Source organism: Giraffa tippelskirchi, chromosome 5 (assembly GCF_054371585.1).
Source record: "Giraffa tippelskirchi isolate mGirTip1 chromosome 5, T2T-mGirTip1v1.2.pri, whole genome shotgun sequence".
Classification (NCBI taxonomy): domain Eukaryota; kingdom Metazoa; phylum Chordata; class Mammalia; order Artiodactyla; family Giraffidae; genus Giraffa; species Giraffa tippelskirchi.
Window position 1 is genome coordinate 80,302,632 of NC_137279.1, and position 18,503 is coordinate 80,321,134.

At 42.6% G+C, this 18,503-nt stretch overlaps 2 protein-coding genes and 2 non-coding genes across 7 annotated transcripts in view; 2 read left to right on the forward strand and 2 right to left on the reverse strand.

The window, feature by feature from the left end:
- Positions 1 to 2,716: 2,716 nt before the first annotated feature.
- LOC145505204 (uncharacterized) lies at positions 2,717 to 11,403 on the forward strand. Its single transcript, XM_081486976.1, has 5 exons — positions 2,717 to 2,751; positions 3,676 to 3,927; positions 4,985 to 5,180; positions 5,487 to 6,132; positions 6,552 to 11,403. Exons 1-5 carry the CDS (start codon positions 2,717 to 2,719, stop codon positions 6,590 to 6,592), a joined length of 1,170 nt encoding a protein of 389 aa, XP_081343102.1. The 3' UTR covers positions 6,593 to 11,403.
- On the forward strand, positions 4,753 to 4,824 carry TRNAP-AGG (transfer RNA proline (anticodon AGG)). Its single transcript has one exon. It is a non-coding gene; the product is annotated as a tRNA-Pro (tRNA).
- On the reverse strand, positions 5,426 to 5,497 carry TRNAP-CGG (transfer RNA proline (anticodon CGG)). Its single transcript has one exon. It is a non-coding gene; the product is annotated as a tRNA-Pro (tRNA).
- Positions 11,404 to 12,141: 738 nt separating the features above from the next.
- RCSD1 (RCSD domain containing 1) overlaps positions 12,142 to 18,503 on the reverse strand; it is a 69,538-nt gene continuing 63,176 nt past the window's right edge. For all 4 annotated transcript variants that reach the window (XM_081489261.1, XM_081489260.1, XM_081489259.1 and 1 more), the window contains one exon: positions 12,142 to 14,254. In XM_081489261.1, coding sequence (XP_081345387.1) covers positions 14,222 to 14,254 — 33 coding nt within the window. In that variant the 3' untranslated portion in view covers positions 12,142 to 14,221. The remainder of the gene's footprint in view (positions 14,255 to 18,503) is intronic.

Here is an 18,503-nt window from a genome sequence, read left to right on the forward strand (position 1 = left end):
ATTCAGTCGTCCAGATAGAACACATTTCCCCCCTTGCCCTGCATCCCAGGTCTATTTGCCTGGATTCAGACAATTTATGTGCAAATTGAGAAATTTAATAGCTTAAAAAGAAGTCTCCATCTTGTCTGACTCGCCTCTAAGGAACCCTCCCCCTCCCACTTTTGGCTAAGAAGGGCTAGGAACTGGGAATTCTCTCCTACTACCTGGAGCACGTGTGGATGGGGTTTTGCTTTTGTAAATGTCCCTCGATTTATCAAAAATTGGCAAGTTCCCCATCCTGACTCTGAAGTGCCATGCCTGAGCCGGCTCCAGTTGGTTAGCTTGGTCCAGAGCAGTGTCTGCCGCTTACTGGTTGCCCCAAAATTCTGGAAAGTGTTTGGAAAGGTCCTTAGGAGAACACCCTACAAAAGGGAGAAACGGAAGGGCAGGAACACAAGAAAAATGAGGGTGTAGGAAGAAAAGGAAGAATCCAGGTGGGAGGCCTGTAGTGTGAGAGAAGGAAACAAGCATTAGACAATTAGGATGAGAAGGGGAGAAGAGCAGAGTAGGAGTACTCCCTGCAGCCCCTCATTTCAGGGTTTTGTCTCAAGTCAATCTTATGAACAGCCTTCCTGATATTTTTGCAGTTTTAGCTTGCTAGACTTGTAGTATGGCAGACTGATAGCAATTACCTTAGTCCCAGTGAGAGAAAACTAAACAAACAAGAAAACATCATTTCACCTTATTCCGCTGTCAGCAAGATCCTCATGAAGTGTTTTTGGAATGCCATATGCTAGAAACACTACAAATGCATTAAGTGAGCACCTACTATGTGCTGTAGGTGTAGAATATCCAGGCTTTACTCTCAAGAAGCACAGAGTCTACCAGTCAGTGTAGCAAGCAAGTACTGAACTAAATTTTTTTTTCAGTGCTTGAAGAGAAGGTCGAATCAAGGAGAAATATAAGGCCAACAGGGACAGTGATCCTCAAAGATACATGTCATGTAAAAAGCTTCTCTGCTGCCCATAACATACTTCAATACAGATAACTTTCTCTTCTGAGAACCACTGGCCCATGAGGTGTCCAGAAAAGATGCATCGAGGAAATAGCATTTGAAGTGGATTTTATAGGATGGATAAATTTTCACCAGAGAGTAACAGGAAAAGCAAACTCAGAAATAAGAAAGCAGTACCAAGTGCAAGGATCAGTGGGTTAATCATTTGTGGTTTGGAACTTCAGGGGAGTGAGGAAAGAGAGAATTATACTTCAAAGTATAGTTGAAGTCAACTATACCTCAATAAAATATATATATATATATATATATATATATATATATATATATATATATAAAGAAAAAAAAAATCCCACCAAAAAAACCAGAAAGAGAACCTGGTCTGTGAGGAAAGCTAATGAACTGGGCCTTGAACACAGCTGAAACTTCTGAGAAAACACAGATGGTCAATTAGAAGGCAGTTAGATATCTAGGTCTGGAGCCCAAGGAAGCAACAAGCGAGGCTACCATGAAACAAGAACTTGCAAGGGCGGCAAAGTGTTTCCATAAAAAAAACAATATCAAATCATAAGTAGATTATAAATATTTGCTGAATGAATAGATGACTGAATGTTTATTAAATTAATCGAGAGAAGTTACAATGAAAAAGTCATGTGAGGTTGTTTTAGCCCTAGTCCTTGCATTCTAGTTTCGGATCTATCTGCAGAGATAGTAAATGGAAAACAAACCAACCTTTGGATTTTCAATCACTATTGTGAACTTGAGGGTCTCACTTAACAAACCTCTTCCTCCTTAGATACTTGCTTCTTCCTCCTGAAAACCCCTCTTCTCAGCTCAATCAGTCCAGGCATACAATCAGAATCAATTGAAGACTTTCCATCAGATAAGAAAAGTCTTTTTAATGGACTGTGTTACCTCTGAAAGGAATGGACTTCTTGGAGAGAATTTTCCCTACAGAGTCAATAAGAAGGAAAACCATGAGCAGAGTTTTGTCTGATAATAGTTATCTATATACAGATCCATTGGCCTCTCAGACTTCCTGCTTCATGTAGTATACAGTAAGTGCAATAAGGAGGGTTGGCCTTGGGAACATCTCAGAGCTTTAAGTCTTCTCTTAATAGAGATCAGATAAGAGGCACCCAGGAGCAGCTAGTGCTAGCAAATATATATGGGCAGAATTTTCTAGAGCTGGAATTAATGGGAAAAGTAGAAAAGACAGTGTCAGGCACCAAAATTTCCAACATCTTTGTGATTGTAGTAGAATTCTCTTCTACTTTCTGTACTCTTGGTGGTATTCTTTCCCTCCTTGTATTTTAAAATCTGTTGCCAGAGGAAGATTGGAATGCTGTGACCTGTGGGTGGTGATAGCAAGCCATTCCAGGAGCACTGAGACTTGATGGATATCAGATAGAGTCAAAGATGAATCCAGGCCACACTGAGAAAGATTTATCTGGAGCTAAATCAGTTTCGTTAACATTTCTGCAGAGACTCTCAATCCAGGACAGAGATTGCATTTTCCTAGGAAAGCTTTGAAAATCTGAGTTCTGGTGCCTCTGCTGTCCTTGGTATCCCTGGGCACAAAGGCACAAGTTGGGAGAACATGGTAACAGGGTCTTTAGGGTTTACTGTATAGGAGAAGGACGTGTCACCAGGCTTCTTCCTTCACTGCAGCCAGGATAAAATGTTCCTCAAGGTTCTCTGTCTCCCTGTACCCCCCTACCACCTATGTACTACTTCTGCTTCACCTATGAGGGAAAGATGTGCTCTGGAGAGAGATCACAGACATTCCTCTTGCTGGGATAGAGACATTTCTCATTGTGAGTTGGGCAACTGATATCCTGAGTTTTGTTACTGTCAGTCTTCCTATATCATTGTTGGGAGGGAAATGTGATACTCTAGTGGCACTTGCAGAATAAAAGACAAACCCTTGCAATCACTAGAGAAGAAGAAATAGGAAAAATAAAAGCCCTAAAATAATAATAACTTAATAATAAATTCAAGTAGGAAGGGTGAGCATAAAAACAGACCTCTTGGTAACTGTGGAAATGGAGGTTCCCAGAAAACTGAAGTGATTACATTACTTTACCTAACGAGTTATATTTTGTAGTTTCCTCATTTCCAAGAGAAACAGAAACTTCTTAAGTGTCCAGGGCACATTTTTTTCCAATTAGATTCTGATGAATAAACTCTGCTGGCATCTAGAACTAATGAATATTTTTAAAGGGTATCCTTATCCTCCTTGCCTTGGGACCTAAGAAGAACTGAAGACTCAAGTTAGGACGTTTTCAAATAAAACAAAGGGTGGGGTCTGAATGTTAGAACCCCAAAACTATAATTTACTCACATCAAACCATAAGTAGAAAGTTAACAACTCAGAGTGTTGTTAACAACACATAGTGCCTCTAAATGTTTGAATGGATGAGCAGTTGAATGAATAAACTGAATGAATGGTACATGAAATAAAATAAATAGGCCTATTTAGGATAGTCACTCTGTCTACTTGTAGTTTCCTATCTGGTTAGTTATTTGTTAGAGTTGCAATTCACAAATACCGATTGTCCAAGTACCAAATTTGTAGTTTTAAGGGATTTGGAACATATTGCAGTCATTCATCAATCAGTCATTGAGCACCAGCTTTGCCAGCATAAGACTCAATACTAAGTATTTAAGAATTTAAAATATAGTAAAGAAGCTCTTTTCTTTTCTCCATTTTCCTTTGTGCGGTTGAATTTACTCCTCCCTGTGTCTTTTCACAAGAATTTGAAGATCAAGCAATTTCTGACCAAGAAACAAAAGCAGAATTATTCCATTCCCCAATGGATTCAAATGAAAACTGGTAATAAAATCAGGTATAATTCGGAGAAAAGACACTGGAGAAGACCCAAGCTGGGCCTCAAAGGAGCCTCAGATACCAATTGGCTCTCATTGATGCTATGGTAAGGTTACTTGCACCTTAACTGAATCACAGTAGTGAGAACTCACTGCTGTCTGAACAGCTCATGGGAGAAAAGGAATGTTTGACTCTTGGTGTTTCCGCACTAGAGGTCGGTGTGGCTCAGTAATTAATATTGAAACATTGTTTCGGGAAAAAAATTAAAAATAAATAAAATATAGTTAAGAAGCCATACCTTAAAGTACTGGGACAATTGGACACCAATTATAACAATTGTTTGCCAATTATACAGTAGAATGCAGTGTTGCTGTCCTCTAACAAGTAATGATTAGAAGAGATAAGACTGCAACCTAGTTATATACCTCATACAATTGGTTTTTAATTTGTTAAAGGATTTCTTTCTGAGAAGGTCAAAAGAGAGAATGAGAAACACATTTTCCAGCTGAAGAAAACAGATCGACTAAAAACACATAGATGGCAATACTCAAGGCTGGAAAGATGGTGATTTGAACACTAGGATAAGAGGTGTAGGCAAGAAACTGACGATTTTACTACTATTGGGAAGTGCAACAGCCAGAACTCAGTAGGGGAGAGAATCTGAAATCTATCTGCCACAGGGAAATTGCCACACACTCACTGCAATTTACCAGCCATAAATATAAATAAAATTATAAATATTCCACTGATAGTGACACCGTTGTTTTCTTCTGTGTCACTGATTTTCAAAGATCAAGAGAAAAAGAAAATCCGTTTACACTAGAACGCACAACAGCTGAGGAATATAAACACATAACAGTAAATCAATTGGAGACGCAGAAATCAGTAATTCTTCCTGTCTTTACGAGGGCAGGAAGGACACGCGTACGACGGCTCGTTGGTCTAGGGGTATGATTCTCGCTTAGGGTGCGAGAGGTCCCGGGTTCAAATCCCGGACGAGCCCTCTCTTTTTTCTTTGAATTAAATCCATTTCTAAAGAAATTAACTTTAGATCTATACATGTAATAAATACATGTTGGCAAAAAATACAAAATTGAGAACTTCTGAACTTATTGCACGCTTTAAGTTCAAATACCATTGAAAGACATAAATGAAAACGTAAGGAAGTCTGAGAGCGCTGTGATCCTCTGGACAGACGCGTCCCATCCCCGCCGGTTGCGGCGCCGAGCACGTCTGCGGGCGTCTCCGCTGCCCACCCGGCGACTGCAGTCTGCTCGCGCCGCGCCCGCCCCCGCGCAGCCGGCCCCCGCGCCCCCGCTCCCGCTCGGGGTGTGCAGGGCTGCCCCGGGTCCGCGCAAGGCGCGTCTCTCCTCCGAGCGCGTGTTTCAAAACGGCACAGGCATTTTCATATCTTGCCCCAGACGAAAAAGACCACATATTGTATGCATTGATCTCATTTGATCTTTTACTTCGTGAAAAGTACTTCTTGATCGTCTTGATCAAGATTTGAGCTCAAGGAACTAGAATAGTTTCATTTCAGCCTTTAAATGAGCCGTGTGGGGAAAAAAAGTTTTAAATTTTACGGCCGATGCAAGGAAAATTCTGGGCTCGTCCGGGATTTGAACCCGGGACCTCTCGCACCCGAAGCGAGAATCATACCCCTAGACCAACGAGCCGCTCTCGGCAAAAGTCGTCCCAGAGCCTTCCTTCAGCCTTATACGACCGCCGGCTGCACCGCCCGACCAGCCTCAGCTGGAGAATCTCCTCTCGTTTCCCAGGTCTCGGGTCAAAACGCTTTTCGCCACCCAAAGGGGCGCCAGGAAAGGACGTGCCTTTTTTCCCAGCGGGGTCGGTCTCATCTCCCTGCGCCTGGGCTCTGCGCCGACGCCTGCGGCCATCCGCACAGGATCCGGGAAGCCGCCGTCCATCAGCCCGGGTAGCCCCTGGAAGGCGCTGGCGGCAGGGCGGTGGGATCCCGGGCTAGGAGGGCGCAGGCAGGGCTCCGAGGACATCTCGGACTCCGCCAGGTGCTCGCCGCCCAAGATCTCCATGCCGCCAGTCTCGCTACTTGCGGGAAGGTCCCGCCGCTCGCAGCTCAGTCCAGCCTCAGAGCACTTGGCTGTGTGCAGCGCGCCTCATCCGCATCCCAGCCTGTACTTGGCCGCCAGAAGACGCTTTGCTGCCGACGACGCTCATGGATGGGTGGAGCGGGTAAAACCTCGAGGAGCTGGCGAGAAATGGGAAAGGACGCACCTTATCCCTGCAAGGGAATGTTGGGGCAAAGAATTCTCAAAGGGGAGAGTATTGACAGGTAACTTTGTTTCCAACGTTCATTTTGAGATCACGCACTCTTTTAAGAGCCTTGCATGTACTGAACTCACTGAGTGTTTGTAACAATCTGTCTCTAACGTACTAACCTCATTTGCAGTTGGGTATTTCAGGCGACATGGCGAGGAAGTGGTATGGTAGGCACAGAAGCTACCCGAGTCTTAGAAGGTGTGGTGGGTGAGGAGGACCAGGAAAGGGGCAGGGAAGGAGGCAGGGTTTGGGGCCTTGTTAGCTTGGAGGAGTGGAGAAGGCAGTGGCAGTGGGCAGAACCTTTGACCTAGCACCACCTCCCCTTCATCCCCTTCTGTAATAGGGAAGAACAAATCTGATTCCATATTGTATCTGTTTTTGTTTGTTTTGTTTTTTACTTTAACCTGTGTATTCTATTGCTTTTGCTACAAGGTAATTACCACTTCAGCATTCTTGCCTGGAGAGCCTCATGAACAGTATGAAAAGGCAAAAAGATATGACACTGAGAGATGAACCTCCCAGTTGGGTAGGTGCCCAATATGCTACTAGAGAAGAGCAGAGGAATAGCTCCAGAAGGAATAGAGGCTGAGCCAAAGCGAAAACAACGTGGGGTTGTGGATGTGTCTAGCGATGGAAGTGAAGTCCTGTGCTATAAAGGACAACATTGCATAGGAACCTGGAATGTTAGGTCCATGAATGGAGGTAAATTGAAAGTGGTCAAACAGGAGATGGCAAGAGTGAAAATCAACACTTTAGGCATCAGTGAACTAAACTGGGCAGGAATGGGCGAATTTAATTTAGGTGGCCATTTTATCTACTACTGTGGGCAAGAATCTCTTAGAAAAAAATGGAGTAGCCATCATAGCCAACAAAAGAGTCTGAAATACAGTACTTGGGTGCAATCTCAAAAGTGACAGAATGATCTTGGTTCGTTTCCAAGGCAAACCATTCAATATCACAGTAATCCATGTCTATGCCCCAACCACGAATGCTGAAGAATCTGAAGTTGATGGTTCTAGGAAGACCTAAAGACCTTCTAGAACTAACACCAAAAAAAGATGTCCTTTTCATCATAGGCGACTGGAATGAAAAAGTCGGAAGTCAAGCGATACCTGGAGTAACAGGTAAGTTTGGCCTTGGAGTACAAAATGAAGCAGGACAAAGACTAACAGTTTGGCCAAGAGAACGTGCTGGTCATAGCAAACACCCTCTTCCAACAACGCAAGAGAAGACTCTACACATGGACATCACCAGATGGTCAATACTGAAATCAGATTGATTATATTTTTTCCAGATGAAGATGGAGAAGCTCTATACAGTCAGCAAAAATAAGACTGGGAGCTGACTCTGGTTCAGAACATGAACTCTTTATTGCGAAATTCAGACTTGAAGAACATAGGGAAAACCACTAAGCCATTCAGGTATGACCTAAATCAAATCCCTTATGATTATACAGTGGAAGTGACAAATAGATTCAAGAGATTAGATCTGATAGAGTGCCTGAAGAACTATGGACAGAGGCTTGTAACATTGTGCAGGATGCAGTGATCAAAACCATCCCCAAGGAAACAGAAATGCAAAAAGGCAAAATGGTTGCCTGAGGAGGCCTTACAAATAGCTGAGAAAAGAAGAGAAACAAAAGGCAAAGGAGAAAAGGAAAGATATACCCATTTGAATGCAGAGTCCCAAAGAATAGCAAGGAGAGATAAGAAAGTCTTCCTCAGTGATCAATACAAAAAAAATAGAGGAAAACAATAGAATGGGAAAGACTAGAAATCTCTTCAAGAAAATTAGAGATACAAAGGGAACATTTCATGCAAAGATAGGCACAATAAAGGACAGAAAAAGTGTATACCTAATGGAAGCAGATATTAAGAAGAGTAAGTAAGAATACACAGAAGAACTATACAAAAAAGATCTTCATGACCCAGATAACCACAGTGGTGTGATCACTCACCTAGAGCCAGACATCCTGGAGTCTGAAGTGAAGTGGACCTTAGGAAGCATGACTACGAACTGAGCTGGTGGAGGTGATGGAATTCCAGGTGAGCTATTTCAAATCCTAAAAGATGATGCTATGAACGTGCTGCACTCAATATGCCAGCAAATTTGGAAAACTCAGCAGTGACCACAGGACTGGAAAATGTCAGTTTTCATTCCAATCCCAAAGAGAGGCAATGCCAAAGAATGTTCAAACTACTGCACAACTGCAGTCATTTCACATAGTAGCAAGGTAATGCTCAAAATCCTTCAAGCTAGACTTCAACAATATGTGAACCGAGAACTTCTAGATGTTCAAGCTGGACTTAGAAAAGGCAGAGGATCCAGTTGCCAACATCCGTTGGATCATAGAAAAAGCAAGAGAATTCCAAAAAAGCATCTACTTCTGCTTAATTGACTACACTAAAGCCTTTGACTGTATGGATCACAACAAACTGTGGAAAATTCTTAAAGAGATGGGGATACCAGACCACCTTACCTGCCTCCTGTGAAACCTGTATGCAGGTCAAGAAGCAACAGTTAGAACCGGACAGACTCTAGCAACAGTTGGAACAACAGACTGGTTCCAAATTGGGAAAGGAGTATGTCAAGGCTGTATATTGTCACCCTGCTTATTTAACTTATATGCAGAGTACATCATGTGAAATGCTGGGCTGGATGAAGCACAAGCTGGAATCAAGATTGCAGGGAGAAATACCAAAAACCTCAGATATGCAGATGATACCACCCTTATGGCAGAAGGGAACAGGAACTAAAGAGCCTCTTGATGAAAGTAAAAGAGGAGAGTGAAAAAGCTGGCTTAAAACTCAGCATTCAAAAAACAAAGATCATGTCATCCGGTCCCATCACTTCATGGCAAATAGATGGGGAAGCAATGACAGACTTTATTTTCTTGAGCTCCAAAATCACTGCAGATGGTGACTGCAGCCATGAAATTAAAAGATGTTTGCTCCTTGGAAGAAAAGCAACAAGCAATGACAAACCTAGACAGGGTATTAAAAAACAGAGACATTACTTTGCCAACAAAGGTCCATCTAGGTTTTTCCAGTAGTCATGTATGGATGTGAGATTTGGGCCATAAAGAAGGCTGAGTGCCAAAGAATTGATGCTTTTGAACTGTGGTGTTGAAGACTCTTGAGAGTCCCTTGAACTGCAAGGAGATCCAACTAGTCAATCCTAAAGGAAATTAGTCCTGAATATTCATTGGAAGGACTGATGCTGAAGCTGAAGCTCCAGTACTTTGGCCACATGATTCAAAGAACTGACACATTGGAAAAGACCCTGATGCTGAGAAAGATTGAAGGCAGGAAGAGAAGGGGACAACAGAGGACGAAATGATTGGATGGCATCATCGACTTGATGGACATGAGTTTAAATAAACTCTAGGCGTTGGTGATGGACAGAGAAGCCTGGCATGCTGCGGTCCATGGGGTTGCAAAGAGTGGGACACGACTGAGTGACTGAACTGACTGAGCCACCTAGGAAACCCAACTGACATTATGAAAGTGAAAGTGAAAGTGTTAGTTGCTCAGTCATGTCCCACTCTCAGACGACATGGACTGTAGACTGCGAGGCTCCTCTGGCCATGGAATTCTCCAACATAGAACACTGGAGTGGGTTGCCATGCCCTTCTCCAGGAGATCTTCCAAACCCAATGATTGAACCTGGGTCTCCTGCTTTGCAGGCAGATTCTTTGCCATCTGAGCCACCTGGGAAGCAACTGACATTATAGGTTTGTCTAAATACAAGTAATTTTTTCAAAACTTCGTATACAACTACACCATCAAGGGCCAGAGTCATTACTGACAAGAGTGCCCACTGAGGAATCCTAGCGCATTTCAACCTCTTCCTTCTACATCTTGTTTCCCTCATAGCATCTCCTTGACTGTGCCAGGGTGTTACAGGTCCCATGGAGAGCCCAGAACTTTCCAGAAGGAGGAGTCAAGAATTCTCTTTGTTCCTGTTTTTGAAGTGGGTGGCTTCCTTTATACTGCAAGGCATTTAATACAGTCATCATCTCCTCTTTGAAGAGGATCAAAGAACCACAGTTTCCTGCCCCATTTGACTGCAATTGTGGCTTCTCCAGAATTCCCATGGCTCTCCTTGACTCTGAGGGCAGAACTGGAGTAATGGTTTTCTCAGCCTCCATAACCACTCTGATCATGACATCACTGGGCTTGGCTTACTCTAAGCAAGACTGGGAAGTCAGGAAAGCATGTAAACTGCCCCTAGACTTTCATGTACTCTGCTGTTCTTTTTCAATCCCTTCTAGAAGGTTTTCTAGAACAAACTCAATTCAAGATGTGATGACAAAGGTTTAAAATATTCTCTTTCTTAGGATATGCATTTTGACTGGGAAGACTGGAACCAGTGGAATCAGTTGCTAATTAAAACATTTCAGGCATCTGATATCAGTGAGGGAGTCAATGGGCAGTGATAAATGTTGAAGATAATCCTATTCCAGTCTGAAATCAGCTCAATCATTCCTTACTTAATAAGCATTTATTGAGCACCTATAATACATGAGGCACTGGCACAATGAACAACATAGACACTGACTTGACCCATTGGAGCTCCAGACTGGCTCTGGACACAGCAAACATCACATAAAAAATGAGACTGATTTTCTTTGGTGGCTTCTGAAAACAAATTCTGTTTTATTTGAGTAGCATTTAAATTTTGCTCAGACTCTGTTTTGTTTTTCATTTTTGCCTACCCAGCATCATTTCTTTTAGTAACAGCACTCTGATTTAACCTTGAGGCACCCTGTTACTCCCATTCACAGTCCTTGAAGATGACAGAACTAACTCACCTAGCTCCTAACTGCAGGAGAGAGCATGTGACCGAGGGCTGGCCGGTCTGATCTCTGCATCTCCTTGTTCATAACGATTGGTTCAGACATGGATATGTGATCCCCATGGAGCCTACAGAAAACCTTTGTAGGATTTTCCCCAACAGTTATTAGGAAACAATAAGCTCTTTCTATTGGGTTTGCAGGCTGGGAAGAGCTTACTTGAGGCTATGATCAACAGAAGAAAGCAGAGACCAGTAACAGAGACTTCTGACATTGCTTAATTGATTGTATTCAGGTCTGTCCATGGATTGTCAATGTATATTATTCAGTGTATAGGTAAATAGAGAAAGGAGGAGGGGGAGAGAGAGAGAGATTCATAGACATAACTGTTTTGTATCAGCCAGTTTGAGTTCCTTTCATTAGCAGCCGAAGGTCTTCATTCATTCATCTGTATTAAACTTTTACACCTCCAAGAGTACTTAATCAAAAGATGATGACGAACTATTTGTCCATCCACTCCTTTATTCCATTATCTAACATATATTAATGATTAGTCAATTGGTCACAGCCAAAACTGGTCCGGCAAACTGGATCCTGCTCAGGGGAACCTCAGTGAAGAGAGTGGAGTCCTAAGTCTCCCGGGTTTTTGTGGTCATAGCCGGTTGGTTACCTAATGCTACATGCAGCTGAAACAGCATCACAGCCCCCTTTTCAGTACTGGCATATTCCTTCAAAACATCCAGGTTTTTTTCAAGCTCCCTCTCTGGAGAAAGGAGGAACACAGTTTAAAATTCAAGCTGGACTACAAAGGAATTGGAAGAATGATTTTGACTCTTTTCTTCAACCTTGTAGCTGTGAAGAAACAGTGTTTTCCCTCAACCTATTAACGGAGCCTGAATGAAAGAAAGTCTTCCTGGCCTGGTGATGACTCTGTTCCACCTAAAACACAAATGGATTTCTTTAATGCCCAGTGTGAAGTCCTAGTCTTAACTATGGTGATGCCTCGCTGAACCACAGTGTTTTGAGAAGAGACAGCATTAAACACCCCGGCTGCAGCACCAACGAGGAACTGGGAACTGCGTTCGCTGCATGAATTCCCCACCAGGAGTCAGTCACCAATAACAATGCCTGGGAATAGGGTCTCTATGTTCTTGCAAAACAGATCAAATATGTGGTTAACAGGGAACTGGTGAGACTTTTGATACCATCACACATGCTCCTTCAGTGTCACATTCTTGTCATTTTTATTGCTCCTTCATCTGCTACTGTAAGGTGTGTAAGATAGAGTTTTATTTTTACATTCACATCCCATCTATTCCATTCCTTTTCCTAGCAAGGAAGAGTGGCAGATTTCCCTCTTTCACCCCACACACCCACAGCCAAGCTCACATTCTCAGAACTCTTGCCTAGATATGTGCATGCATATATAAACAATCCAAAGACATATATAAATAAATCCATGTATTATTTAGGGGGTATACATCTCTGTCAAGAGATTAGGTAGACAGACAGATGATAGATAGTATATAAATCTCAAAATAACTGACACGCATATCTCCCAAACTCTGCTAAAATACAAAACTTATTATAGTATCAGTCTTCAGTAGATTACAAGATTTAGAAGCTACACTCAATTTAAAAATAGTTTTTGAAAAAATGTATATATCAAATATTAATACTATTCTGGAGTTAGAAAAACTGTAATGAGGTGATAAAAACTGAGGTACCAGTGGTGAGATAAGGCCTTTTAGTCTGAGAAACTACTTTTTGAAGTCAGAGTAGATAGAGTATGGTCTAAGAGACCTTCAGAAAGACGACTGCTCCAACTACCAAATCTGCATGTTGAGTTACTGAAATAATCAAGTCTGAATAAGGAGCAACTCTAAAGATTAAAATTTATTTGGATGAGCATCTTTCAGCAGGAGTGCGTGAAGTGGGGAGAGGGTATGTTAAGAAAGGGGTACTCAGGTCCCCTGTTCCTAGCGAAGCTTCCGGCACTCTCTCAACAGAAGGTGAAAGCAAGAGCTATTCAGGGAGAACAGACCAAAGACCCACTCCATCCCTCCTGAGTCGGGGTGGAGACCCTGGGTTTCCATTCAAGTCAGGGAAGGATGTCCTTATTATGTAGGTTGCACATCATGATGCTCAGTGCACTTCCCAGGAGATATCTAATTCATGCTCGGGGCTCCCCTTCTGGAAGCACAAACTTCATCTTCCCAGGATAAACCAGAGGGCAGGCATTACTCAGGTATAACTGCTCTGCTTTCAGGAAGAGGAAATGAAGTGCAGACCTGTGAAACCTCTTGACATTCTGCCTCCCCAAAGGAGTCACTGCCTGCCTCTGCCTCCTTGTCCCCTGGCAGAAGGAGATGAGCTGAAAATTCCCAACTAGAGAATTACCAGATGGGAAAGCTCCTAGTAAATTACCAGATGGGATAGCTCCAAATGGGGAGCTTCCCTGGTGGTTCAGACAGTAAAATCGTCTGCTTGCAATGCTGGAGACCTGGTTTCAATCCCTGGGTTGGCAAGATTCCCTGGAGAAGGAAACAGCAACCCATTCCAGTACTCTTGCCTGGAAAATGTCATGGATGGACAAACCTCATAGGCTACAGTCCATGGGGTCACAAAGAGTCGGACACGACTGAACGACTTTGCTTTCACTTTCAAAGCTCCTGTTGCTGGAACAGACACATATTTTTAAATGTTTCAATAATCATCTCTTCTAGTCCAGTGTTTTCAAAATTGGTTGACCAGTCAAATTTTGACCAAGCTGAAAGGTTGTTTCAGGGTCTCCATACAATTTCAGGTCTTCTGTAACTTACAGGATGTATATTTCCAGTGATACTACTTTGATGCTAGCCACCTAAAATGAGTTTTTACTCACATTTGAGAACTGTGAAAACTTAGGAATAATAAAAAGGCTATCACTTTATATAAACACAATCTGATTAGCTAAATGCCAGTCCAGTTCTGAGGTCAGCTGTAGGGATAGGGGGGTGTGGATCTGGGCCCCACAGGTTGACCAGTATCCCTGGTCACCACAGCAAATTGTTTTAAATAAGTTTTCTTAAAAAAAAAAAAGTCCATCAAGTGACACAAACTCAAGCTGATCAGTCTTCTACCCTCAGATCCACTCTCCATCTGCAACGGTGTGGAGGTTGGGAAACGGCACCCTGTGTCTTCAGGCTGACTTCAGACCCTCAGCCCATCGTGTCCTGCAATGGCTTCCTTTGCTGCTACTATGATCCTTGCTGCTACTTTCAAAGACATGGCTCTAGCAGCTTCATCACTAGGCGTAATGTGCTCTTCACATTTTAGTGTCCTGGACAGGAGTGTTATCCTGAGAGCAAAAGAGGAAGGATTAAATTAGGAGGAGAGTAGGGAAATCTAGACACTTAGCTTGTCTTCCTGGGGATGCTAAGTCAGGTAACAATAGTAATAGTGATAATAATGCTACGTGACTGACATAGTTTTTCACACTCATCAACACATTTATTCCTCACAAAAGTAATATGAGTTTGGTACTTCTATTTGCTCTGTTTTATAAGTGGGTTAATTAAGGCACAGAGAGGTCAAGTGACTTCCCCTAGGTCATACAGCTAGCAAGTGGGGGAGTCAGGATTTAAACCTGGGGATCAGAGCTTGGGCTCTCACCAAGGACATTGCCTATTCCTTGATGCTTGGCCTCCCATGTCCTCACTGCCCTAGCTTCTTCCCTCATCATTCATTCCCATTAATTTCGTCATCCTGAAACACTGCTTAAGAATCAAAGAGAAAGAAGAAAAGTACCTCATGAGCAGGAATGTATATGGCTAAAAAGGAATTTCAGGTTTCAGTTGAAAAAAACTGAAGAAACAAAGTAAGCAGCAGTTTGGTTTTGGAAATGTGAAATGTGAGGGACTGGTGGGCCTGTGGGTGCTTGGTTGGGACCATGGTGAGAGCCTGGCTGGTGCTAAGCAGTCAGGAGAGGCCAGTAGGTAATGGGGAGGACCAGGTGTAGGAGTCATTGACAAAAGGACATGAAGCCTGGTAGTGGAGGCCAAGGTCAGGATTGGTGGTGCTGCCCAGAGGCAGAGAAGGAGCCAGGGCAGCCCAGACAGACAGAGGTTAAAAGATGGAGGTGGTTTCTAGGGTGGGTTGCCAGCATCAGCTATTTCAGAGAGGTGAGGATGACAAGAGCAGAGACATGTCAGGTCTTTGGTGGCTGGGAGGGCATGACTGAGCGTCAAAGTCATTGGTAAGAGTGAGGGTCAGAGAGCAGAATTGAGAGATTTATCTGTAGGATTAGAGAAAAATATTTGTAGGCAGAAAGGGGCGAGCTAGTGAGGTGCTAGTAATACAGACAAGCCACTGAACAGGAAAATCTTGGTCTAACCCCCTCGCTTAAAAGAAACATGTATGCTCTACAAATATCTTGTAGAAAAGTCCAGAAAATGATTGACACAGCAGACAAGAGGGGTAGTCTTATCAAGGATAAAGGGCCTCTTCTTGGATTCACAGGGAAAAGAGACTCTTTGAGGGTATGAGGCAGGTGACAAACAGACTGGTCTTCCTTTTGGGTAAACAGGAGATGAGGTCATTTGCAAAGCAGGAGAGGAAGAGGCAGGCAGTGAGTTGGGGGGATGGGGATGAAAACATGATGATAGAGAAGCAGTGAAAGGGTGTCCCAGCAGAGGATAGATATGGTTCACCCAGGTGGGTAAGAGTTTATAACAGATCCAGGCAGCATGGTTTTGTGAATTCCACCAATGACATCCACAAATCTTGACAAAGAAGGTGGGTGTGAGAGTGACTGGACTTTAGGGATTAATACAGAAAATCAGAGCAGGTCCATGGTGAAACCAAGGACAACAAAAACATGCAGAAGGACAGCTCGTAAGTGACTGTCTCCAAGAAGGGACAGGAATTGTCCAAAGTCACAGAGCTCAAGTTGACACAAAGGATAGCAGCTCTACTCATCAGAATAAGCTGCTTCACAAAAGAACCTCTGTATAAATCCAGATAATTTATTTAATCTGGGAGGGGCACTGCTTCTAACTCTCTTTTGGTCTTCTCAAGCCTGGTCAAGATTAGAATCAAAATACCTCAGGCAATGGTACCAAAGGATTTCCCAGTGAAGACAACTATGACGTAGGCCCCTTGGGTCACAGGCTTCCCCAGGGATACCATACCTGTCCCAGGTCTTTCCTGGATCAGGCAGAGGCAGCACACACTAAAGAAACACTTTTCTAGCACTGCGCCCCCTACCTCTGCATCTAACCCCCATCTTCTTTGATTGGTAGAAATAGATTGATCAGATCAACTACATAAGAATATGCTCAATGTCAAAGACTGTCAAGAGGAAGGGATAAGTATATGCAGGAATTAAAAATATATATCTTTGTCCAAAATAACTGCAACTCAGCCCATCAAACCCAAATAGGACTGAAAATATGAACACTGAGTGATTTATGGTGATTATGCCTACTAAAAGAGAAGTGCAAGAGGAAGAGGAGGGTAGAGATTCAAAATTCATTCTCACAGATAACAAAAATTTCCTGTATAGCACAAGGAACTATATTCGATATCTTGTAATAACCTATAATAGAAAAGAATGAAAAAAAAGAATACAGATATATACACATATATATGTATAATCAAATCACTTTGCTGTACACCTGAAACTAGCACAATATTGTAAATCAGTTTAAAAAATCCATTCTCCATGCTCCCATGTTGCTAGAATCTTTAAAATGAGAATTTATTCTGTGCACTATGTAATAAAAATTAGTTTACCCAGTAATTTTAGATACAGGTCAGTTGGAAAATGATTCTAACATTTGGCAAAATAGGAGAAAGTCTTTGCTATGTCTGCCAGCTTCTATTTTAAAATTACAGTAGGAATCTATAGACCATACCTTTTGCTTACCCTACCAAATTTTGCCAATTCTTAAAGAAGAGTAGATAAACTGAAAAGTCCCAGTGAATAGCATATTATTATTGGTTTGATGCAAGGGAAAAAGGGGAAGTTTGGATGTACAGTTTCTGGAAAAGACATTATTTTCAACTGAGTCTTTTTGTTGTTCACTTGGCACCTCACACACATACCCATATTTATCCCTGTATATTAAAGAATTTAATATACTAAATCCTCAAGAATTTTTTTAAGAATTTATCATTCTTCAATTAAAATCTCCTTGGGAGTGGATGTGTCTGTTGCCAACACACACACACACACTATAACTAGTACAGTGTTCTGCACATAGTGAGGATATGACACATGCCATTAAATGAGAATGAGATGCTGTTAAGCTCTTGTAAAGAAGCAGCACCTCGCATTTAAGTAATAAAAAAATGAAAATAGTGTCTTGAAAATAAAAAAATCCAAAAATTTTAAAGTATTACTATTGAAGAAAGAACATTCAAAAGTTACGTTGGGACCTGAACTCTAACGATTTGGAGTATAAAAACACAACAACAAAGAAGGAGGGCTGGAAGGGTGTACACACGCCAGGCCTATGTAATCTGGGCACAATCCTAAACGACAGCTCTCAGATGGCATTTGAGAGCTATAGGCTCTGAGTCCGTTCAACCAATTTTGTGCTTATAAATTACTTCACCTAGTTGCTTCAAAGATCTAGATACTAACCACTGAAAAAACAAAACCAAACCAAAAACACTGGCAGGGTTGGGGTACAGAGAGGATGAGAGTCGGGGAAAGCTTGGCAGGGGCCCCCATGCAGAGAAGGGCCTCGCAGAGGGTTTGGAATCTGTGTTTTGAGCGCCCTGGGAAGCCATGGAACAAGCGGGAGCAGAGGTGAGTGAGTTGTCTTCCTCCAAAGATATGTCCAATCCTAACCCCCAGTACGTGTGCATGTGACCTTATTTGGAAAGGGGATCTTTGTAGACGTACTTAAGGATCTCAAGATGAGATCATTCTAGACTTAGGGTGGGCCCACATCCAATGACTGGGGTCCTTGTAAGAGAGAGGAGAGGGAGTTTTGAGGCGCACAGAGACAGACCATGTGAAGACAGAGTCAGAAGTTGGGGTGATAAGTCTACAAGTCTGGGAATGCCACGAATTGCTGACAACCATCAGAAGCTGGAAGAGGCAAGACAGGATTCTCAGGGTGGCCAGCAGTCACCAGAAATTAGGAGAAAGGCATGGAGCAGACTCATCCTCCAACCCTCCATAAGGAAGCAACCCTACCAATACCCTGCTTTTGGAGTTCTGGCTTCCAGAACTGTGAGACAATACATTTGGATTGTTTTTAAGCTGCCAATTTGTGGTAATTTGTTATGGCAGCCCTAAGGACATGAGTAATTTTAGAAATTACTAAAATTTAGAGTAAACACACACACCTCTGGTTGCTGTACAGAAAATGGACTATGTAGGCAGAAAAAAATGGAAGCAGGAAGCCAGATAAGAGGCTAATGCAGTCAGAGGCTGATGGTGGCTTGAGTGAGTGAATGAACTAACACAAAGGGAAGGGGGAAACTTTGGAGGGTGACATTGTTGATAAGATTGTCAGGGGTGGTGGTAGGGGATGGGACACAGAACTTTTCTTGTGGAAGGTTGGTCTTGCTCCTGAGGCATAGGTAGGTGAGGT